At 37.8% G+C, this 26,160-nt stretch overlaps 1 protein-coding gene across 4 annotated transcripts in view; it reads left to right on the top strand.

Moving 5' to 3' along the window:
- wasf1 (WASP family member 1) overlaps positions 1 to 26,160 on the top strand; it is a 421,986-nt gene that overhangs the window by 340,500 nt on the left and 55,326 nt on the right. For all 4 annotated transcript variants that reach the window (XM_039747922.1, XM_039747920.1, XM_039747921.1 and 1 more), the window contains one exon: positions 2,094 to 2,211. In XM_039747922.1, the coding sequence (XP_039603856.1) occupies positions 2,094 to 2,211 (118 nt within the window). The remainder of the gene's footprint in view (positions 1 to 2,093; positions 2,212 to 26,160) is intronic.

Genomic DNA, 26,160 nt, shown 5'->3' with positions numbered 1-26,160 from the left:
GGCAACTAATTGTCCGAAGCTCTCTAAATGAACCAACAGAAAATGGCACATCTCCCTGCCTACAGAATAGATGTAAAAAATGTCCTCTGTACACTCTATGTAGGAGAAACTGGACAAATACTACACCAAAGAATGAATTTACACAAGTTCCACATTAAACGTGGCAACAGAGATGTTCCTCTAGCAGCCCACTTTAACAGACATGGACACTCTGAGAGGGACTTTGAAGTCATAGTGCTTATGGGCAACTTCAGAACACTGCAAGGGAGAAAAGAATGGGAAGTTAAACTCATGCTAAAATTTAACACATTCCAACATGGTTTAAATAGAGACAAGACTTTTATGGCCAGATATGAGGATTGTTTGCATCTCTCGACTGTCCCAGACAACCTGACTATAGATCCACATTGTTTTGAAAAATTTGTCAGAAACTTCAAAAGACTTTGTTGGACAGTTATCTTATCAAAGGATCTTGACTATACAGTGGAACCTCGGATCACGACCGTAATTCATTCCAAAACTCTGGTCGCAACCCAATTTGGTCTTGACCCAAAGTAATTTCCCTCATAGGATTGTATGTAAATACAATTAATCTGTTCCGGACTGTACAAACTGTATGTAAATATATTTTTTTAAAGATTTTTATGCACAAAAATAGTTAATTATACCATAGAATGCACAGCGTAATAGTAAACTAAATGTAAAAACATTGAAAAACACTGAAACCTTGAACAGAGAAAACAAACATTGCAAGAGTTCACGCTATAGCCTTACAAACCGCTCTCTGTAAACACTTGATGTTCAAATGAACATTTGAAAAATCCATAATTTATACAAAAACTAACCATAAACAACCAAGAAAACTAACCTTGCATGAATTGAGTTCTGGCATGAAGGAAGTGAGGAGGAACTGGGTGGAGAGGAGATTACAGTTTTGAGGTAAAGTCTGTGAGGATGCAGGTGCGCTGCATGCTCCCATCTTGCTTCCGGGAGCCCTTAAACCCATCACTGTAGGTAATGTTACCGATGAGCACGACAGTGAGGCACTGGAGCAATCGAATGGTGCAAAAAGTGCCAAGTGCTTTTATTAAAATCAACAAACAACAATCAAAAACAAAGTCCACGTTAAATAAAGTTCAGTGCTTTCAGAATCCTTTCGGAATCCTTCAATAAATAAATGATCCCATAAAAACAAAAGTGAAGTGGAGGTTAAAATCCAATAGAAAAAAGTCTTCATTAAGTACAATGAGATTAAAACAATGCTTGAAGCAGTCTCTTTAAAAACAAGCCTGGTGCATTCTTTAACTGCCTTCTCGACCTTACTGCCTTCTTTAACTGCCTTCTCGCACTCTCTCTCTCGCTCGCTGCACAGGGAGAGACTGAACACGTGCGGAAATCATCGGCCCATACAAACTGGAAGGGAAACTGGCTTGTTCATCACCCAAGTGTGTGGTCATGAACAGATGCAAAAGTTTGGTGAACTTTTTGGTCATAACCTGATTTGTACGTGGTCCGAGACGTTCGTGACCCGAGTTTCCACTGTACATTGTTCTCCTCTCTTGCTAGATGAATCAACACAACACAATCTTCAGGGATCAAAAGTTGAAAAGTAAGAGCTGAGTTCCATACTGTTATGCTTTTAAGAGCTTACAAACACAGAATGGTCTGGCTTCAAAAAACCAAGCTGGCCATGTACGTCACAATCTACAATTAGTTTTTGTTTTCTTTAAGTAATAGTGCATCACAGGATCAGTTTTACCACACTGAAGGAGTCCTACCTAATTTTGCACTACAGTAAAAGAACACATTTTGAATAAACTTAATGTATGTATTGACTTTAAAAGTTATTTTTCTGTTAAACAAGAAAAAGTAGTAGCTTGCTTAAAAATACACAATTCAATAAGAAACATGTTTTGATCAGTTCTTTGCTAAATTCTGTACCATTATCCTTCCTCTGTAAATTTAAAAATTTTACAATTCTGTTATTCACATATGCAATAATCAAAAGTAGTGACAATAAACTATTTTATTTTTTATGCTTAATTTTTTTCTTCCTTGACCTTCTGTCAGCCTGCTTGTTTGTTTTCCTCCAGGGATGATGGCAAGGAAGGTTTGAAATTCTACACAAATCCATCTTATTTCTTTGACTTGTGGAGGGAGAAGATGTTGCAGGATACTGAAGATAAAAGAAAAGAGAAAAAAAAGCAAAAGGTACTGTATCTTACTTTATAAGTGCTACAATGCTGAAGGCCTTAGTTGACAATTATCTACTGCCGCACACTTGCAGATCTTTTCTTTTTGCTGCTAAGGTGTATATAAATTAGTATGTTTTATTTGTTATAATGGTAAATACAGTATATTGGCAGTCTAAAAGTGCCCAAGTGTACATTTCTTTCATATCTTTAGATGATTTTTCCCAACTCCCTTAAAACCTACATCTTTTTAGAATGAAGAATGCCCATATGGTCATCTATTCTGTACATCTCTTGAGCACCTAAATTTTTTGGAAAGGCAAATTTGTATTGGCTCATAGTACAGATTATATTTTTAATAGTATGGTAATTTATTCTGATCTGCCAATAGGGGAAAAATCTCTAGATACAAAAGCTTTGATTTATTTATTGTCCATCTGTTAAATTTAACACTTTGTTTTTCCCTTGGAAACATTTGTAAGGATATTGGGGATTATTGATTACACAAATAATTACAGAGTGCGCAGGTGTATGTTTTTTTCCTCTGTTAGAATTGATTTCCTTTGACACATCTATATGAAGTTGTACTGGCCAAACCAAAGTAGCAAGTGTTGAAAGAAACAGTGTTATTCCTCTAAATAGTCTTCAGTAGGATTTTTACTCAGTTTTCTTAAGACAAAAAATAAAATGAACAAGAAAAAGTAACATATTCCAAGTTAAGATAGAGTCACCTTTGAAATATATTGAATGCACTCTGTGTTATGGTCATTTAATTAGAACTAAAATGAAACATGAAAGCTGTCCCATAGGATTACTTTCCTGAAATAGTGGTATTAAGATGCAGAAACTGTGTCTGAAAGCCAATAGCAGGAATTCCATAATTCATGTGCTATAAACAGTGCTGGCTTCCAGTAGATTCCATAAGAATAACAATCCAGTATTAGAAGAATGAATCTAAGTCAGTGCTGTCCAAGATGTATTACATACAAGTTATCAACCAAGTATTAACTTATAAAGTAAATTATATTTGATATTTGACACTGATTGAATCAAAATCAGTAACGTAGTATGGTAGGTAGCCAAAGTAGAATGCAGCTGTTTCTTCTTAACATACAGGGATTTCAAGAGTGGGTAGTATTTTTTTACTTTTTGAGTTTTGTTTATTTTTTATCCTCATTTGCCCTTTGCTTCAAGTAGGCTAATGACATACCACTGCGCCATGTGTATTTGAACTACCCATAAGCCTCTGCGTCAGCCTCTGTCTGTTGCATTACTATGTAATTTGCATACAGTGTATTCAGAAAGTTTTTGATTTTTAACATATTTGCAAACCTTTTTGAAAACTTGTTTTCACTTTGTCGCTAGGGGTTATTGAGTGTATATCTCTCTCTATTATAAAATAAAATTTTGTGGGGGAGATCAGACATGACCTTCTTGAAAGACACTTTGATGTCCCGCAAGAGACACTTTGACATCCTGCGACACAAGGCAGTGAGACAAAAGGACAGCTGCTGTACCGACTTTTAAATGATCGATGCACATTGCAACAAGCACAACACGCAGCTCGCCAGCAGCACCACGCCAGAAGATGATCCGACCACATCTTCTTAGTGTGCGTTCAACCCCCCCATTCACAATGCAGAGAGACGCAAAGTGGAAAAAGGACAGCTGCTGCACAGGCTTTTAAATGAGCAGCACCCAGCACGACAAGCAGAACATGCAGCTCGCCAGCAGCTGATCCAACCGCATCTCCTTAGCGTGCGTTCAGCCCCCCCTTCACAACGCAAGCAGCGTTATACGTCCCATGAGAAAGAGATTTTACCACACCCGGGGATGGAAATAAAGGAAAAACAGTAGATAACAAGTAGAAGGTCAAGAATTCAAAAATGTTGACCGGTACACATGCACATCAGGTTAGAGATAATGGAAGTACGAAAATTCCAAAATCTCAAAAAAAAAAGGATAGGAAAGATCGCATTAGCTCAAAAAAACAGAAATTATTACTCTGTGAAATAATAGAACAGTGAAAAGAGATTGAATATATTGTTCGGATTTAAACTATAAGTCGGAGACTTGTAGATCATCTAATTTATGTTGCAAGCAAGAATTAAAAGGTTCCAAAAACGTTGGTGCGGTATGAAGGCGAGACGGAAACTTTTAACATGAGATTCTTTTATGTCATGCCCTACTTAGAACTATTTTCAAACAAGACCACGGTCATCCAACCTCAGTCTTGTGAATGCTTTTGTCAGACATACTTCCTGCACTCTCAGCTCTTATAAACTTTATCAGGACAATAATTTAATACGTTCTAGATGACACGTCAATGACAAAGCGATGAAGAAAGAGCATGGACAAACCTTTGAGAAAATCATATTATTTATTAGAGAGAAAGAAATGATATTCACTCACAGGCAGTTGTGCGTTGCGTTGTCACGATGTAAGTCCAAACACGGAATCAAAATTCAATGCAATCTTGAAGAAAAGTTAATTCCAAATATTGTTTTTACTAAAGTTTTAAAGTAAAAGTGAATATAATGCATATGTAAACCGGGGTGGACAAGCAAAGTGAGCAGGGGGCAGAGCCTCCTAGTTGATGAACAAAAATTCTAAATGTACCTATTTCAAATTAAATCTAAATCTTTAAGAGTGCATAAAGTGAAAGGGTCTGAATACTTTCTGAATCCACTATTACATTTAATGTTGAGATTAGTTCAAAAGGAGATATTTGCAAAGTTTTCTAGTAGGTTTTAATTACAACCTTTTTCAAGCTAGCACTGACACCAAAACATATCAGAGGGCATAAAAGAAGAAAAATGAAATTTTTGTTTTCAAGCTTTTAATATTATAGAAGACATTCAGAGTGACATGTTTTGTTGACTACTTTATAGTTGATTAATTGAAAGGTGAACATTGTATTAATAAGGGACACATTCAGTGATTCCATTGCTGCTGTCTTTCTTATCCAATGGTTTTCCAATATTTTTGGATTTTTCCTTTTTAGCCTTTTCCTGTATGTGATTAATCTGCACAATGGGCATAAGCTTTTTTTTCCACAGAGCCATTAATTTATATATTTTTTTAAATTCATTTTTAAACACCTTGCTGTGTTTCCCAATTTCTTCCCTTTTACATCTTGCTCTCTTTATATATTTTTTTTTACTCTCACATGTTGTCTACATATCTGATTGCTGTATATGCTCTTGCCCAGGACATGTTGAAACTAAACAGAGTAACCTTTCATATAATTGACTTTATAGTATTTTCTTGTATGTTCTGTGTCCTTCTTACTGATAATCTATTTAATTTAGGAAGAAATTCTTTGCCCTTGTGAATCTGAAGCTGTTTCTTCGTCTTTTTCCATTACCAGTGACCCTCACACTATCAATTATAATTATTCTACCTATTTGGTTTTCTCACCTTCCATGACACTGTTCACTTCTCTTTTCTTGAATAAATTCATTATATTTCATAATTCAGCAAGAAGGATAAAATCATGATAATGTCTGCACTTATTTTAAGTAAGTAGTATTCACCGTTGTTCTTTATGAATACTGTATATTCAATCCTTTTTTTAAACTCAGTTTAGTGTCATGGTGACAGGATCAAGTGAAAGGCTAAAAATGAAAATTATTTTATGTTAGTGTGTCCTGCCAGTCCATTGCAAGACCCACTACAACACACATGCACCTTTGTGGGCCAATTTAAAAGTCCTCAGTTAACCTAACATAAATGTTGTTTGGAAGTGTAAGAAACTGTATAATACTCTACTGTGAAATTTATCAGTATTACAAATTGCCACTGTGACTTTTTAAGTGTTGAAATTTCAGTTACTATCTTATTTCTTTGCTAATGTTATGAGTTGCTTTCTTTCTAGACAGCTTAATTTGAAAATAAACAGATTTTAAGATTTGGCACATATGACCAAACTGCTTCTTTAGCATACAGTATTTGCAACATTGTTGTGTCCATCCATTTGCCCATGATTACCTGTGTTTCCTTGTCAAAAATTAGATATAATTTAAGAGCTTTTTGCGTAGGAAGATTTTAACAATACATATGCAGTGGCAGTGGGAAGAAACACAGATTGGTGAACTAAGTATATTAAAGGCTGTTCAGTAATATTAAATTGATTAGATACAGACAAACATTGGTTAATAATTTAGAGTCACAAAAAGAGGTTATGAACAGGTCACCAAAATGTGTGATTTGAGTTCATTAAAAAGGATATCAAACTTTAGTGAAGAGCCTCTGACTTCAAAACTGACTTAAAAAAAATACAAAGCTTGTAGTCCTTGTGCCTCTGCTAATGCCATCTTTACTTCTATAGTCACTGGCTCTTTTCAATTGATATGTGATAATCTTTAAAAACTAGGAGTTTAGGTTTAATCCTGTTATCTCATTTCTATTTGTATTACATAACATAACAACATTCTCAGATTCAGGGTCAGGGATACCTCAACCTATCCCAATAGTACTGGGTGCAAGGCAGCTTTGGATAAGGTGCCAGGGCCCACTCATGCATGCACCCACATTCACTGTTTGTCATGGCCTCACTGTTTGTCATGGCCAGTTTTGAAATGCTATTTAGCCTACCCTACAGGTCTTTGGAATTCTGGGAGAAAAGAACGAATATCCAGAAATAAACACAAGCAGACATATGTAAAATGTGCAAGCTGCACACTAAGAAAACCAATGTATAAGCTTTAAACCTAGGATGCTGGATCTACAAAGTAGAAGTGCTAGCTACTGTCCTGCTGCGCTTCTTTTTATATTGTTAAAATGAAATTAATCTTCCTAATTGCAGTCCCTGCATTTTATAGTTCAGGGCTAGTGGCTAAGGCATTTGACTTAATACCACAAAGCTGCACTGTGATCCTGAACAAGTCCATTTAACCTGCCTGTCCAAACCTTATCATCATAGTTTATTTACAAATTGCAGTAAGATCGTGTTCACTAGAAAAAGGGTTCTATACATAAAACATTTTCTAACCATGATCATGTGCAACACTAACACTAATATACGTTCCTTGAAACCAATTAAAAATGGATATTCTAATACTAGCCAGGTTTTTTTTAAACATTTATCTTCTACTTCCAGTGCACCATTTGATAAGTATGTATCCTGCCTTTTAACTTTTTTTTTGTAAGGGGTAGGGTGAATAGATTTTACCATATGAAATAAATCCATCCATCAGTTCCATTCAATCAGACTTATTTCAGGCCTACCTGGAAGCACTGAGTGTAAGGCAGATAACTCTCCATCCAAAATGTGGCAACAGAACAAAAATGAATGAATATTAAAAGTGTGTTCATGTGTTACATATTGCCCTATAAATTATTTTTTTATTGGTAGAAAAAATATCAATTTTTGTATAAATCGTACCATTGGGTAATAACACAAGTGGTATGAAATGAAAAAGGCATTGAAATAAAAATACAGCTTTTAAATCAGGTGTGGCAGTGACACAGTTTGAGTCATCTCATTTAATTGTGTCTTAAATTACTTCTGCTGATTTTTAGAAAGCTGTCCTGTGAATGCAGAAGCAATACTCATTGTTTTGCATCTTTTGCTAATTGTTTACTACCATTTGCATATTTTTTATTTTTTTTTGTCATGATATTTTTATATTGTTGAAGATCTATGTCTGCTCTGTAGTATCATAGTAATGCCGCCCTGGCAGTGTACATCTTCCTTCAAAGCAAAGATAATGACAAGAACTTCCATAAGGATTAGCTTTCACTTGCTCAAACAGAGGCAAACTTAACCCTAGCTGCCACCCTGAATAAAGCTATACATTTGCTCATTTGATGCGAAAAAGAGTGGCTAGTCTGTGTTGCTCATACAAGCAATCCAAACAGACACTGCATAAAGTTGAAACCACATATATGTATATGCAGATTCAGTTCATTCATCTACTTGTTCCAATTCAGTGCATGGCAGAGTGGAGCTTAAGACAACATCCAACTCCAAATAGGACTTCATATATATACAACTATGGCAACAAAAAGCGAAAATGGGTACCTTGTAACAGCTAAAACAGAGAAACCTCCAAAAAACTAAAGATAAATTATTTATAATGTTTTTTAAGACAGTGAAAGTGATTAAGTAATTGTCCATCTTTATTAATAAATGCTATGGTAAGATAGCTAATCTCCATCCAGGCAGGGTGCTGGAGAATGTAATTCTCTAGGAGTTCTAATGCTAAATGACCATCCAGTCTGTAAAATAAATACATGCGTCAACAATTATTGATACCAACAATACAAGATGCTGGATCTACAAGTCAGAAATGCTAATAACTATCAATTTAGAGCCAAGTACTTGCAACTATTAACAAAATCAATTTAAGAGGTAGGGTTTTAGTAGTTTTTTTATTTTTTTATTTCAGTTTTATTAACCTTGTGTATCGCCACATTTTTGATGCATAAAAAATGTCTTTTATGCTTTACTGTCAAGATATTAAGCAAACCAATGATGACCTGAGAGTATGATTAAGAATCTAAGAGGCCAGGTACTCCAAAGTTTAAGGTGCTAGATTGTTTGGAGCCATAAGTTATTTTATAATCAGTCTTAAAGGACACAAGTAGTCGGTGAAATGATACTGAGACTGGTGTAATGTGTTCAAATTTATTTTTTAATTAAGATTCCTGCAGCTGTGTTTTGTACAAACTGCAATTGACTTGTTTCTTTTTAGTTAACCGTGATATTAATACATTACAACCACCTAAACTGCTAAATACAAATCTATATGTTGACCTTTTGAGCATCTAGTAATGGTGCAAGTGATCTAACTTGTGAAGTTTTAGTTGAAAGACCACAGACTTATTAATATGTTTTATGTGTGATTAAAAGTTTAGTTATGGCTAATAAACATTGTCTAAATACAAGGCTTTTGTAGCATTCGTTTAAGATAAAATCTATAACATATAGTATACCACAGACATCAAGAATAAACCTGGGTGAACCAGAACAAAGTTAACACAGTGAGTTAAACTCCTTTATTAAGCTGAAACTAACTGATCTTCATAGAATACTTACTCAATTAACACTGTTCTTGATCTAGTCCCTATAGACCTTTTTAGAAAAAGTCTATGATTGACTAGTCAACACTGCACTGAATGTAGCTAACTGTTCATTGTACTTGTGCATTTTTTAAAGTTTTTACCTTGGACAATTATTTTGTCAATGTCTAACCTGCCATTTTAAGTAAAATTCTAGAAAAAGTAGTTTTGACAGTTAAATGACATATTCAATAAAAATTATATTGTAGATACCTATCAGTTAGGTGTAAGACCAAATCATAGCACAAATTACTCTGGTTAAACCAGTTAATAATGTACAGTTTAATGCTGATGCAAATAATACAGCAAATAATTTACTAGTTCTTATTCTATTAAACCTGCAGCATTTGATACCATTAATCAAAATTTTAATCACCTTAGATGGTAGCTGGACATTTCTGGTAGTGTCTTAAGTTGATTTCACTCATATATAAAATAAATACATTTTTTGGCATGTTATTTCAGAGATCCATGATATTATATAGTATATGGTGTGTCACAGGAATCTGTTTTGGGTCCCTTATTTTCCTTAACCTACGTGCTCCCACTAGGCCTTATCATTTCAAAGCATTAAATGAATTACCACAGCTAAACAGATGACACATGATTTTATTTATTCATAGCTCTGTACCTCTAAATCCTCAGATCCAGTGTTTAACTGTCATCACAGATTGTATGAGTAGTAATTTCCTTAAATGCAGGAGACCACAGAAAAACTGAGGACCTTAGAAATTATTTAAATCTAGATGATCTAATTAAAGCCAGAAGTAAACAGTCATCTTGGCACTAATTTAAATTTAGAGCAAAACTTCAAATCATGAATTAAACATATTATTTCCTGCATTCTTTCATTTAAGAAGCAATGCACAAGTTAGATCTACTGTATATTATTGCACAGCTAAAAATTTAATACATCCTTTTTCCTTAACTGTCTACATTATTATTATGCACTAAAAAAGATATAACTCAGTTAACCCAAAATGCAGCAGAAATGACTGATTTTAAAGTACTGTTAATTGTATAAGGCTCTGGCTAATCTATCTTATTCTTGTATTTTGGAGTGTTTGTGTCCCTAATCTTAGATTATGATATACTGGCTTGAAGAATATTCTGAGAGTGAAACATAAAAGAACTGGTGAAGGCAGTATTTTGTTTGTATGCACCAACAATCTAGACTACTTTACCACTGGGGCAATGCCAGGACAGCTGAACACTTTAAAAAAAAAAAAAAATCAATCTCTTTATTTTGTCTTTTTTCTTGATCTCTAATAAATAAATTACTACTATCATTAGTATTTCCTCATCTTCAGAGAATGTAGCAATTAGCTATTATCATAAAATGTTGTTATATTTGCTGTCTTATAGATTGGTCAATAATCACTAGTTTTGTGTGTGGGTTTTTTTTTTATTCCCCATATCATCAGGGGGTGAGGCTATGTGCCACAACGAACTGTGATGCTGGGAAGATAAAGAAAGCTTCACAAAAGTGAAATATTAGGTTACTGGCAGTGTGCAGTAGAGAAAGCAGTACGGTTTGAAAGAGATGGTTCAATGTGCTATGAAAATAAAAAAAGTACTTGACTGATAATAATGACGTAATATGGATAATATCAAGTACTTCATCTGTTTTTTTTATCGTCTGAATAGCAACAGCCATAGTCTATAACTGAAGATGGTATTTAAAGGCTATTACTGTCAGCAAAAAAGATAAGCATAAGGACTTCATAGTCATTCAGCAGATCAGAAATGACAACAACGGCATATGCATGAGCATGCTTTATTGGTTTACAGACTATTGCATTAGTGACAGTCTGGCAGGGCACTGAAGAACTAAACAATACAATTAGGTGACACAGATTTGCTTATGAATCATATTTGGATGAAATGTGCCTCCTTAACTACCTAGCCCATTTAGTAAATTGGTTTTGAGACAGATCAATCCTAATACCCAGTTATACAATTTGACAGAGAGGTTTTAGTAGGGTTGGCGAATTCTTCATAATTTTAATAACTCTCTGACGTTTATTAAAAATGATGAAGACCTTGACAGCAAATGCCATTTCAATGCAGAGGTTACTGTCATCTTGCCATTTGACTGACTAAAGTTGAAAAATGTGCCTGTATGCACAAGCAAGTGCCCTGCTAATGAACAATGTCCCATCCAAGCTATAAAATGTGACTGCAACCTAAACCCAGAATGGTAAATATGCAACTGGGTACATTAATGGGTGCCTGGTATACGTTGTTTACCATTCTGTTTACCATTGTTCTGTATGTGACAACACCCTCCTGGTGAGAGAACCTAGAGAAGTAGGCCACACATTTTCAGATAACCACTTTTCTAACTGTGACGTGTAGAAGAGCATCTTTGAGTGTGTAATGCATTTAGCTTTGAAGCAGTAGGGCTATTATAACAAAGCAGAATGCCAGGTTTCACTCGAGTGAGCTAAAAATGTGGCTGCCAAGACTGGACTATTGAAGATGGGATAAAATGTTATCTGAGCTGATGAGTCTCGATTTCTTTTGTGTCAAACAGATGGAAGGGTGTAAATAGCGACAATCTGTAGATCCATCCTGTTAACATCACAGGTTGGAGGTGGTAGTGTATAAGATGGGGAATGATTTCTTGGTGCACATTGGGCTTCTAAATACTGATTGAATGTCATTTGAATTCTACAGGATACCTAAGCATTATTGCTGACTATTTGCTTTTCATTAGAGTTGCTGTCTACTATCTTTGAAATGGATACTTGTGCCATGGCAATGTGCTGAGTTAAAAGGCATACATCATCTGGCATTGGTAAATGGCCTGCACAGTGCCCAGACCTCAGTCCAGTAAAGCACCTTTTGGATAATACAGAATGAGAATCTGGATGAGCTAGAGTACCTAAGGAATGTTTCCAGCACCTGATGAATCCATTCTTTAAAGAAATCAGCCTTTTCTGGAGGTAAATGTGGGTCCTACCCAGAGGCTACAGTGTGTAAATGTGTGTTATATAATATAAACTATTTGAAAAAAATGGGTGGATAATTTCACACTAACAAAAAGAAGCTTAGAATCATCATGCTGTTACACACCATATGAGGAGTTAATAGTTAAAACATTGTGTTTCTAAAATTTCTTATTTCTCAAAGTGGAATTCAGTGTTGTTAGAACCCCAGGATATAAACACCCCCTGTATATTCACATTTCTCTGAATGTAGAGCAAAGAATTGTTTATTGTCTCCTTGACCTGTTAATTCATTAAGGGAAGCTATAAATAAATGCATACACACAAGTACAGGCTACCATAAATATTGTATCTTTTGAAGCCATCCTGTGTATTAGGTGTCTCTCGATACTGGATACATACTTCAAATTCTCTCCTGTAACCTTTAATAGTGTTTCTGCGAACTTCAGACATTTTTATTAATTATTCCTAGCACTTTCTTTTCCACTGTTATTCTCCAGAATCTTCGTCCCTGAGCTTTTGTAATCTGGATTTTCATTAAGATGTAAAGTACAGTGCCCGTTCTTATTCACAGAGAAAGACAGAGCATATTAGATGGCTGGTGACACTTCACTGAGGACAGTGGCTTGTGTTCACCTACTTATCATGTGGCTCTGGGGACAGATTGAAAGTTTTGATACAATGTTTTGACCTTGAAAATAACCAGTGTTTATTTGAGAAGTCTGCTTTGATAGCCTGGTATAGAAATCATATTACAGGTCTATGAGGAATGCTGTAAAGTGTATAATTTTAAACTGCTATTGAGGGAGTAAAAATGACACATTTTTGGCACAGTGTTATAACTGATTGTCTAGTGTATGTGAAAAATTTGGATTTTATTTCCTCCGAGAGGAACCCTGACACAAAAATGCTTCATCATAATAGACCTCTTTTTTTCTTATTGGAATATACTGATTGCAGATTAGCTTGCAAAAAAAGGCAATCAATCAATGCAAAAGAAAAATGTAAATAAATACATTCTTTATCAGCCTGTCTTCAGCTTAATTTGTGTAGGGATCATATCTTAAGAAAAAAGAAATAGAGAAAATGATTTATATGATTTTAAAGCAGTGAGTGGTAGAGATTTATAAGGACAAATAAGATCAGTCAGGAAAAGCAGGGTTCTATACATGGAAATAGGCTTCCCAAGACAGACATGCAAATCAAATTCAGGAAAAAGAGACAAACAAAAAAGTCAAAATCAAAACCTGAAATAAAATAAATGATTTGAGAAACTAGTTTTATGTCACCCACAAGAAGTTTCTTTATTTAGAACCAAGCTCAGGCACTATGTCTTATAGTAAACATGTTCTTTTCATTTAATGTAAAGTAGGGCAGATATCAAAGATTATTGAGTCTTTGTTTATATGGTAAAAAAGGCATTGTCCACGTCTTAAGCAGTGATCAAAGCACAATAATCTTTCTCCAGTGTTTTCAAGGGCAATTGCAAAGTTGAAATTGTAGATAAAGCTAGATCAAATCCAAAAGACTTTCATAAATAGTTTTTTATTTTTTACCATACCTGAAGTACTGCTATAATATCAGCAGCTTCTTTATTGTATCTGGGCATAGAAACTAAGATAAGAATGAGCATGTCTAGCCTGTAGCAGAATTCTGTAATCCTACTGTAGCATTAATTTGTCATTTAAATTGTGAGTTTTCTTGTGTCTCAAAATTGTGATGTATTTTCTAGAATGTACATATTAGAAAGTTAAGAGAGTAAAAGTCATTGATAGTTTCATCCATCTTATTCTTGGACGAGTAAAGACAGTGGCTCCATTTTTTTTAATGTTGCCTTTGCATTGTCATTTTGTTAATCAAATCTAGACATTGACAAGCCAGAAATGAGCTGCAAACAGTCCAGGCACAATTTGCTCTGTTAAACGTGGCCACCATTAATGTTGGACAAAGATAACAGATCTTGTGCATGAAGGCTTAACACACAAGATTTTATGACAAACATAATTTGTCAGTACAGCACCTTTTAACTTCCACCCAATGTTGAAAATGAGGTGGGCTGCATATTGAAGACACTAATCTTGAAAATAAACTGCCAAAGTAACTGTAAGTATCTTACTCAATGGAAAAAGTCACTTACAGAGGATCATCTTTACGCTTGTGGCTTGATTTTGATGCTCCTGTTTCAAAGAAGCAAAATGTCCCAGTTTGAAAAATAAAAGATACATACTGAATCATTGTTTCAGTGGTTTGCCAAACTTAATCTGTTCAGCAAAACCCTGTCAGCACAATAATTAGTGCTACTACCACACAACTCCAGAATCATGTAGTGCATGGAGTGTTATGCTCTTTCCTTGTTATTATGGGTTGCCTTTTCATACATTAAAGTCTTGTGATTGTAATATAGCCAGGGTGACTCTGGGTATGTACATGTTCCGTCTAATGAACTAGTTTGTAGCTTATGTATTACGCAGTGTATACTTACCATTGCAAACAAAGCAAACATATGATACTCATTGTGTGTGCGCACAGTTAGTTGTATTTTAATTTTAAAAAAGTAAAAGCAGAACAATAACTATACACTAAACACAAGAAAAAATACTATTAATGTCACATTTACCAAAGAAATAGAAAAGGCAGGATGATGATTGCATTATTTTTATGGGCTGGTTAGTGATTGTGGAAAACAAGAGGCAAACATTGAAGGTGAATGACCAATTATGTCGGCATCAGTGGCAGGAAAAGCAACAGCTGGTGAATGAGCTGCACTAAAAACAAGAAGATGGAGCTCTACTAGATTTTTTCTACCTTTCTTTCATACAGTGTATGTAGCACTCAATTAAAAATGCCACATTTATTTTCACAACTATGCAGCGGAGAAGAAGTGTGTTAAAGAAGTAATGAAAAAGAAAAGGAAACATTTTGAAAATAACGTAACATGATTGTCAATGTAATGAATGTAATTGTTTTGTCACTGTTATGAGTGTTGCCGTCATATATATATATATATATATATATATATATATATATATATATATATATATATATATATATATATACTAATAAAAAATAAAAGGCAAAGCCCTCACTGACTGACTCACTCACTCACTGACTCATCACTAATTCTCCAAGTTCCCGTGTAGGTAGAAGGCTGAAATTTGGCAGGCTCATTCCTTACAGCTTCCTTACAAAAGTTGGGCAGGTTTCATTTCGAAATTCTACGCATAATGGTCATAACTGGAAGCTATTTTTCTCCATTTACTGTAATGGAGTTGAGCTCGAAAGCCATGGGGGGGCAGAGTTTCGTGTGACATCATCACGCTTCCCACGTAATCACGTGAACTGACTGTCAATGCAGTACGTAGAAAACCAGGAAGAGCTCCAAAAAGCCCTGAAGAAAACATGCATTATATAATTGAGAAGGCAGCGAAACAATAAGAAGCGAGCGAGTGACATATACAACCATATTCATGAGTGCTGCTACTTCGGAAACAAAGCAAGGTGTAAACCTAAAGTTTAAATTAAGTTCATAGACAGGCTGCCGCTGGCGTTTGTCATGCCCATGGGTAATGCAGGATACAAGTTTAATGAGAGGACACAGGATATAAACGAGAGTTTTGATCACTTTGTAACTAAGTTAAAATTGCACGTGAAGGGCTGTGCTTATGCAAATTCCGAGAGACTGTGTTTGTGGGGGATTGACAGTTAAGGCGGGTGGGGGTGTCACGTCATCATCTCCCCTCCCATTCACCTAATTTCGCTGTGAGCTGAGCTCCGCAGCTAACGCAGTAGCGATGGGAAGTTCGGATCATTTTAACGACTCGGACCTTTGAGTCTCGTTCAGCAAAATGAACAAATCTTTTTTCGAGTCAATTCGTTCAATTCTCTTTCCGGCTCAGACTGCATAGGTTAAGCTTATGGGGCTGTGTCACGTAATGATCAAACGACTCAAACCTGAAGACTCGAGCGATGAACTAATCAATTCTGTTTCCGGCTCAGACTGAGTTGGTTAAGCTTATGGGGCTGTCACGTGATGAACGAACGACTCGAAAACCGAAGACTCGAAACAGGTGAATCAATTCCAATACAGAAACTATAGGAAGTTGTGCAAATGCGCATGCGCAAGCACAACTGAACGAATCACTCCCACGACTTTATATATTCAAGTTTTGACTTTATATATTCCGACAGTGACTTTATATATTCAAGTTTTGACTTTATATATTCTGACGCCGACTTTATATATTCACAAAATCAATGTATTTGCCTGTTTGGCACCCCATAGTATATGTATGTGTGTATATATGTACACTTGTATGTATGTATGTATGTATGTATGTGTGTGTATATATATATATATATATATATATATATATATATATATATATATATATATATATATATATATTATATATATATATAGATAGTATTTTGCTAGATAGATAGATAGATATAGATATATATAGAGATATATATATATAGATATAGATAGATAGATATGAGAACAACACTCATTTCAATGACAAAACAATTACATTAACAATCATGTTACGTTATTTTTAAAATTTTTCCTTTTCTTTTTCATAACTTCTTTAACACACTACTTCTCGCTGGCCTTGGTATTCTACTAGTATACAAACCGGATTCCAAAAAAGTTGGGACACTAAACAATTGTGAATAAAAACTAAATGCAATGATGTCGAGATGGCAAATGTCTATATTTTATTTGTAATAGAACTTAGATGACAGATCAAACGTTTAATCCGAGTAAATGTATCATTTTAAAGGAAAAATATGTTGATTCAAAATTTCACGGTGTCAACAAATCCCAAAAAAGTTGGGACAAGTAGCAAAAAGAGGCTGGAAAAAGTAAATTTGAGCATAACGAAGAGCTGGAAGATCAATAAACACTAATTAGGTCAATTGACAACATGATTGGGTATAAAAAGAGCTTCTCAGAGTGGCAGTGTCTCTCAGAAGCCAAGATGGGTAGAGGATCACCAATTCCCACAATGTTGCGCAGAAAGATAGTGGAGCAATATCAGAAAGGTGTTACCCAGCGAAAAATTGCAAAGACTTTGCATCTATCATCATCAACTGTGCATAACATCATCCGAAGATTCAGAGAATCTGTGCGTAAGGGTAAAGGCCGTAAAACCATACTGGATGCCCGTGATCTCCGGGCCCTTAAACGACACTGCACCACAAACAGGAATGCTACTGTAAAGGAAATCACAGAATGGGCTCAGGAATACTTCCAGAAACCATTGTCAGTGAACACAATACACCGTGCCATCCGCCGTTGCCAGCTGAAACTCTACAGTGCAAAGAAGAAGCCATTTCTAAGCAAGATCCACAAGCTCAGGCGTTGTCACTGGGCCAGGGATCCTTTAAAATGGAGTGTGGCAAAATGGAAGACTGTTCTGTGGTCAGACGAGTCGCGATTCAAGTTCTTTTTGGAAATCTGGGACGCCATGTCATCCGGACCAAAGAGGACAAGGACAACCCAAGTTGTTATCAACGCTCAGTTCAGAAGCCTGCATCTCTGATGGTATGGGGTTGCATGAGTGCGTGTGGCATGGGCAGCTTGCATGTCTGGAAAGGCACCATCAATGCAGAAAAATATATTCAGGTTCTAGAACAACATATGCTCCCATCCAGACGTCATCTCTTTCAGGGAAGACCCTGCATTTTCAACAAGATAATGCCAGACCACATTCTGCATCAATCACAACATCATGGCTGCGTAGGAGAAGGATCCGGGTACTGAAATGGCCAGTCTGCAGTCCAGATCTTTCACCTATAGAGAACATTTGGCGCATCATAAAGAGGAAGGTGCGACAAAGAAGGCCCAAGACGATTGAACAGTTAGAGGCCTGTATTAGACAAGAATGGGAGAGCATTCCTATTTCTAAACTTGAGAAACAGGTCTCCTCGGTCCCCAGACGTCTCTTGAGTGTTGTAAGAAGAAGGGGAGATGCCACACAGTGGTGAAAATGGCCTTGTGCCAACTTTTTTGGGATTTGTTGAAATTCTGAATCAACATATTTTTCCCTTAAAATGATACATTTTCAGTTTAAACTTTTGTTCCGTGATTTATGTTCTATTCTGAATAAAAATATTAGAAGTTGGCACCTCCACATCATTGCATTCAGTTTTTATTCACGATTTGTATAATGTCCCAACTTTTTTGGAATCCAGTTTGTATATATATATTCTGTCTATCTATCTGTCTGTCTATCTATCTATCTATCTATCTATGACAAAGTTTTCAACCAGACAGCAGGTGTGGTTATAAAGCAGCTTTATTTCTTTTAGATTCACAGTGAGAACAGTTTCAGAAAAGCAGACAATCAATATACCTGACAGAGTCAGGGTTCTACTGAACCCCGTCTGTTGGGTGGGGTCCAGTTTTATACCCCTGGAATGCGTGATTTAATATCATTATAAAATGTAACAGTCAACACATTTATTATACACAATCCTTGAGCCCCTTTAACGTCCCTTGTAAAACTTGATTTCTTGGCTCCTTTTGTTATGGCGTTCAGATGTAAGCTAAGGGAAAACGTGATAAGGCAGACTCATGTGTGGAATGCTCAGACCTTGAGTCCTTTGCACAAATATTTTTCTGTTTGCTAAAACAAAGCATGCTTTTACATGGTTTAGTAAAGCTTACTTCTCAGATACGAATTAGTACAAGGGAACGAAGAGAACATTTGTCTTCCACATTCCCCCCTTTTTTAGCAAACAAAAAATATTTGATCAGGGGAGAGTTGAGTAGGAAAGGGTAGGAGAGGGGGATGGAGTGGAGTGGGTGGAGGAGTGTGGGGTGGCTGTGCTGATCTGAAGCATTTTTTTTGTGTAAAAGTAAGCCTTTGCCATAGAGGCAGTAAAATACTTGGATACAATGTATCTTATCAAGGGAACAATACAGCAAGCTACAAGCAGGAGAACAATTAAAGCAACCGTAAGAGAGATGAAAACTGATTTAAGCCATTGGCCCCAGGACCCAAAAGTGGACATAAACCATTTGTCCCAAGGATTAGAAATGCCAGAATTAGTAGCTAGTTCATGTCAAATCAGCTAAAGCACGGGTGATTGATCCATCAGGAGCTGTATTATTAGGGATATAGGTACAGCATGCATCACCAAACATAGCACAAACGCCTCCTTTCTCAGCCAAGAGCATATCTAAAGCCAATCGATTTTGCCAGGTCATGAGGGATGTTTTATCAAGTTGCTCATGGATACCTTCAACAGCTTCTTTAGTAAAATTTAAGAATCGTTGTTGATTGTAATAGAGGTAATTAATCCAATCTACATTTTTGTTTATAGTAACCTGAGGAAAAATAGACTCAAATTCGGCAGCAACTTGGTCCCTTGCCTTGAACTTATCAGGGACTCCACGAGGGACTCAATGGAATCAAAATACACCCCAGGGCCATGTAGGGAAAACTGGGAAGGGTCCACAGAATGTTGACGCGTCGGCCAAACATGGTCGACACATGGAAGGCAGTTAAAGGGAAAAGTCGGAAAGGCATAACAAATTGTATTAAAGCAGAAGTGCCAGTCCAGTCAGGTGGAAGGATGTCAAGCAATTTAGACCTATGGCACATCCACCAAATATCAAGTAGTATTCTGAGTAATCAGAAAATTGATAATTTGGAAGCTAAAGAGGAAGAATTAATGGAAAAGTTTGGAAACAAAAGAGGATGGGATATTACCAACATTTGTGCCACGAGAGGAAGTAAGGTTTCTAAAAAAACTGGTATAAATACCTTCATCGGGCTGGAACATCGGGGGAGTCATGGGAAGAGTAGGGGGAAAAAGAAGGGAAAGTGTAATGTAATTAGAGTCGATTGGAATAGAGGAAGAGATAAAAAGGGCAAGTAGGCAAGGAAGGCCAGTAGGATCAGATATGTTAGAAAGAGGAAAAGGGACAGTGGCCAAATGTGGCCTAGCTATAGCACATGCATAGCAATCAGATTGATTTACTTGTCTAGCCGAATATAATACCCATTGCAGCCAACGGTTTTGATCCCCATATCCAGTTTCAAAAGTGGAAGAAAAGGTGGAAATATTCATGACCTTGACAGGAGGCGGGTTTGGAATAGGGTTAGGAGAGAGGGGTGTGTGTGTGGGGAAATGGAAGGTGTTAGTAACAGGGTTCTCAACCTTAATTTGAAATCTCCCTAGAGGATCTATTCCAGATACATATGCCCCTAAAATATAGGTTCCTGAATCATGTAAAGAAGGGTTCTTCAGAGTAATGATCAAAGGGTTACAATGGTATTGCACATTCATGAGGGGCATGTCCTTTTATAATAGAAAACGATATTTCAGACCATACTTCTGGGCCTTATAGGGTTGATAAACCCCAGTCATCAGTTCCAGTATTAGCAAAAACCAAGTCCCACCTGTCACAGTTACTTCCGAATCCAAAGTTTGTAACAGTTACACACACATATTTGTCAGACCAGTTCCACTGGATTTGTCGATCAGTCCCACAGTCAATAATAGAACAGAAATCCACCTGAACTGATGTAGTGATTCCAAAAGGAAAAGTCAAGGTGACCAGAGCAGTCGACAAGGGGATGGAAAGACATAGTAGGACCACAATCAAGGGTGCCATCTTTTGCAATGTGAGATGTGAATCCAAGCAGGCAGTCCCTCAACTTTAACAGCATGTGGTGTCTACAGCAGAACTTGAACGGTCCTCTCCACGAGGGTGATGCCAATGTTTCCTTCGAGTATCTCTAGCCAGAATCCAGGTTCCTAATGGAATCGGGAGTCCTTTGATGGAGGACTAGTTCTCCAGGCCTGATTCACCTGCTCGTGGACTTCCTTCAGAGAAGCTCGGAGACCTGTAAGACTGGAAAGAAGATCATTGTCCACAGTATGCAGTGTAACATTACCTATGACCATGCCGACTGGCATGGGCCATCGTCAGAATTTCGAATGGCGACAGCCCTAACTGCCAATGTGTTCTTCCCTTAATCCCATCAAGGCCAGAGGCAGAGCATCAGGCCAAGTTAAATTTGTTTGCTCACAGATTTTAGCCAATTTAGATTTCAAGGTACCATTGCATCTCCACAATACCTCCACTCTGCGGGTGGTATTTGCAATAATGATGCACATTTATCTGGAGCCAGGTGGTTAATTCATTTATAACAGAATTTACAAAATGTGCCATTATCAGTTTGTAATTTCTGTGGTATTCCCCATCTAGGAATGATTTCCTTTATCAAAGCTTTTGCCACAGTTTGGCATCTGCATGTTTGGAAGGGAAAGCTTCCACCCATCGGAGAACACATCAACAATTACTAAACAGTATCGGTACCCCTTTGATGGTGTTAATTCAATGAAGTCCATTTGAAGGTGTTGAATGGACCCATTAGGTTAGGTGTAATGGCGGACTTACCTGGGTGCCCTTTCCTACATTAAATTTTGACATAATGCACAGCACAGAACTGCTCTGCATATGTAGAGAAACCTACAGCTTCCCAATATTTTCAACATCTTGAACCATGCATCTTTCCAGCATGGTCCAGGCCATGTGCAATTTTGCCATACCTGGGAAAGAAGCTTTAGGAAGGAAAGGTTTGTTAGTTTGCTTATGGGTCCAGACTCCATGACCAATGATCCTTCTTGGACCATTTTCTTTCTTTTCTGGCTGCATTCTGTAAAGAAATAATTAAATTTCAGAATCTCTGTCATTTCTCTGTTGGAATAAAGAGATTGGTGTATTATTATAAGCAGCTTGTTTTGCAAAATGATCAGCAGTTTATTTCCTTTACTGACAGGATCCTGTTTTCAGTATGGGCTTGACATTTAACTATAGCTTTGATGGTTGTTATAGCCTCTAAGAGGGATTCTATTAGTTTTTGATGCTGAATGGGCTTGCCAGTACTGGTCTTGAATCCCCTGAGTTTCCATAATGCCCCATGATCATGACAGACTCCAAAAGCATATCTAGAATCAGTATAGATAGTTACAATTTTTCCCTCTGACAACTGACAAGCTCGGGTGAGAGCTATCAACTCAGCTGCCTGCGTGCTTAAACTTGAAGAAATTTGGGTTTGCTTCCAGCAGGTGGTCACCTTTGACCACTGCATAGCTGGTTGAAGGTGTTCCATTTTCCAATCATAAAGAACATCCATCCACAAAAATTATCTCCCTGTTCCTAAGGGTGTTTCCTGTAGGTCTGGTCTAGGTTTTATAACCTTAGTTATTTTATCATGACAGTTGTGGGGCTCCCCTTGATTTTTAGTTGGAAGCAGCGTAGCTGGATTTAAGGTGGAGCACCTTTCTATGGTAACGTTTGACAAAGTACAGAGTACATTTTGGTAGTATATTGAGATGTGAGGTTTTAGCCTGTACGAAAATGTAGTGTACGGCGTGAGGCACTTTTACCAGTAGGGGGCTCATGAGCACTATATCTGTACTGGCTAGCACGGCCTCTGTTGTGGCTGCTACAGCTCTGAGACAGGTTGGAAGTCCCACAGCCACTGGATCCAATTTTTTCAAAAATAGGCTAAGCCTTTGTTTTTCTCCATGGAGTTGTGTAAGAACTGCATTCATATATCCCCTTTTCGTCCACAAACAGAGTGAATGGACGAGATAATCAGGAAGTCCCAACGCATGCAGAGGAGTGCATTTTTAAGTCACATAGAGCCTTCTCAGCTTGATCATTCCATGCCACCTGACCAGAAAGGGGGAGATCAGGGGTGTTCGCTAAAGATTGCAAAGGCTGTGCTCTTTCAGTGAAGTTTAAAATCCATTGTCGGCAGTATCCTAGAATGCCTAATACAGACATAACCTGTTGCTTTGTAACAGGTCTAGGAAGATTTTGAATGGTGTTTATACGGTCGCTAGAGAGAGCCCTCGTTCCACAAGAAATGTCATAACCTAAATATTTCACCATTGTTTGAACTAACTGCAATTTTGCTTTAGAAACATTGTGGCCCTTTTCTGCTAAAAATAATAACAATTGCTGAGTATCACATGCACAATCTGCTTCCGTAGTACTACATAGCATTATATCATCCACATACTGTATCAATACACTGTCTTTTTCCGGCCAAAAGCCTTCTAAATTTTAAGCAAGAGCTTGTCCAAATACACAAGGGGCTTCAGTGTATCCCTGAGGCATAACGGTCTATGTCCAACGGCGGTTTTGGAAAGTAAATTTCCAAACCAGAATTGAGAGTCGGGGTGCACGGGAACAGAAAAATAAGCATTAGCAATGTCAATAACAGAGAAATAACGGGCGGAAGGGGGTATCGTAGAAAGAATAGTGGAAGGATTAGGAACAATAGGTGCCCTAGGAAAAACTGCAGAATTAATTTGTCGAAGTTCTTGAACAAAACGCCATGAACCGTCAGCCTTTTTAACAGGTAAGATGGAGGAGTTGACTGGAGAGTATTTAATTTGAATGATTGCTCCACGTTTCACGAGATCGGAATGCACGACGGAGATGCCAGCCTCTGCCTCTGGAGACAGAGGATACTGGGCGCGATGCGGGCGGAAGGACGATTTTGGGAAAATCACCAGTGGCTCACAGTGTGGCATCCTTCCATAATCATTTTTCCCCTGGGACCACAGAGCATCGGGAAGTGAGGAAAGCCAAGAGGGGTATGAAGTCTGTAATGAAAATGTGGAAAGGGTGGGATGGCTTAATGAACGGATAACTGGAAAGTCATCCCGGAGAAAAACCTTAGTTATCAAATGATCTGAAGTATCAAAAATACCTGGAGCAACATGCAGCCAGTGTGTCTTATCAAGACATTGTCCCACCCATTCCCCAATTTCGACCCAGCGAACGGTGTTAGATTTGGCTAAAGAAACATGGGGAACTGAACCTCCTAAATAGAAAACACTTTGTGAATATGTGAGGTGCACCAGAGCAGCAGCTTTGGTGGATGAGAAAAAAATGCAAGGGATATGAAGAGTCTCTGGGCTAGTGCCTGAAGAAAGAAAAGATTCTAACCAAGGTGTGTCCACTTCAGCAGGGAAATACTGGGCAGTGCAGTGGAGGGTGTTGGGGACTTTCAAGTCGGGAAAAAGACATGAAGGAAAAGAGTGTAGGGCTTTAAGGAGAATGGTGTGTGAGGAGATGCAAAAGAGGGCTTAGTGTGGGGGGAGGTTTGGCACAGGAGTTTAGGAGTAGAACAGTAAAACCCTCGTTCGGTTAGAGAAATAGAGAAGGAGAGCTTAGTCATCAGATCCCTTCCTAACAGATTAACAGGGCAGAGCTAATTTAACAAAAACCGGTGCATCAAAGTGGAACCACTGGAATGGAGCTGAACCCGAAGAGGTTTAGACACCAGCAAAACATGTGGTTGTCCAGAAGCAGTAAGAACAGTCACTTTATCGTTTGAGGCAGGGACCTCCTTCAGCGAAAGAGTGGAACGAGTAGCTCCAGTATCAACAAGAAAAGCAGTTTCAGTGCCATTCACCAGCAAAGTCAATAAAGGATCTGTGTCTGCATGGAGAATGAGCAAAGGCAACTGAAGAGAGCGGCTGGGGTTCCCTACGAATTCCTAGGACCAAGAAATAGCCTCAGGTTCAGGTAAGGGGTGTGGGGGAGGAAACTCTCTAGCTGCTTCCTGGCACTCCTCCGTAGACACGCCCCAGTGTGGCCTATGTGCCGGATGCGCACCCGGAAGCCGTCCGGGTGTCCCTTGTTGTCTTCCCCCCAGCGCTTCCTGGTGTGGCGGAAGTGCTGGGCTCCAGGGATATTCAGGCACCGGGGCGCCGCCCACGGGTCCCTACAGGGCTGGGCTTCCAAGCCCTTTACCCGAGGCCCCCAACATAACCAGGGCGGACGCCCCCTCGTGGTCTGGAGGAGGCACAAGCCCTCCTCCGGTCCTCCTGGGCGTCGCAATATATATATAAATATAAAAGATAACTCCTGTAGCCACAATAAATGCCTTTCTTGAATAGACAAACCAGGGATGAACAAGTTCCTTTCTACTGTAGCCACAGCCGCGACACACATAAAAAACATCAATAATAACTCATAAACTTGCAATATTATTTAGGAAAATCGCAACATTTTACTCACCAAAAATTCGAATTATTTGTAAACAAAATCCATCGTCCTCTCTTTCCTCAAAAACAGTTCAATTACTCTGTCGTACGGATTATCCGTGCGCTTCAGTTCCATCAAAACCTCACTTTCTATCGCCATCGAAGGTAATGCTGAAAGGTGAACCTGCCCTATGGTATTTCTGCCATAAGTTTCAATTCGCTTTAGGGCTGAAAATGTCCGCTCGACAGAAGCAGTGTACACAGGATTGCTCACCGCCAAATATACCAATGTGAACAGCTGCCCCATGCTCTCATTCAGATTTTTCTGACGAAGGAAGTCAAGGAGATCAGTGGGAGATTTTCCTACAAAATCATCCATGGCATACATTACAGTCAGTTCTGTTTTTAGCCGAGAGAGATCAAAAAGCACTCCGTGGCTCTTGTGTTAAAGTGGAGAAGGCTGCATGCGTGTAATTTTTCTTGTATTCTCGAAACTTCTGGGGCTCGAGGAGCGTGAAATCTGGTCTGTGTCTGGCAAATAATATTGTCCAGAATCCTGCCATGGAGTTGGCCGTAGTGCACGCGAAGATCTTTCGCTCGGAGCGTTTGCAGTGCGTTCAGTGGCCTCGGAGAGTTCCTCATATCGGCTACTATCCAATCAATGGGTCTGAATACGGTGACGTTGCCGTACGCCCTACTGACACCAACTCACGGCTCCCACGGCTATCAAGCTGCATTCTATTACAGTATATGGACAAAAATACGTTCCAGTTATGACCATTACGCATAGAAATGAAATGAAACCTGCCCAACTTTTGTAAGTAAGTTGTAAGGAATGAGCCTGCCAAATTTCAGCCTTCTACCTACATGGGAAGTTGGAGGATTAGTGATGAGTGAGTGAGTGAGTGAGGGCTTTGCCTTTT

The sequence above is a fragment of the Polypterus senegalus genome, chromosome 3 (assembly GCF_016835505.1).
Source record: "Polypterus senegalus isolate Bchr_013 chromosome 3, ASM1683550v1, whole genome shotgun sequence".
NCBI lineage: Eukaryota > Metazoa > Chordata > Cladistia > Polypteriformes > Polypteridae > Polypterus > Polypterus senegalus.
This window is presented reverse-complemented; position numbering and strand designations above follow the sequence as displayed.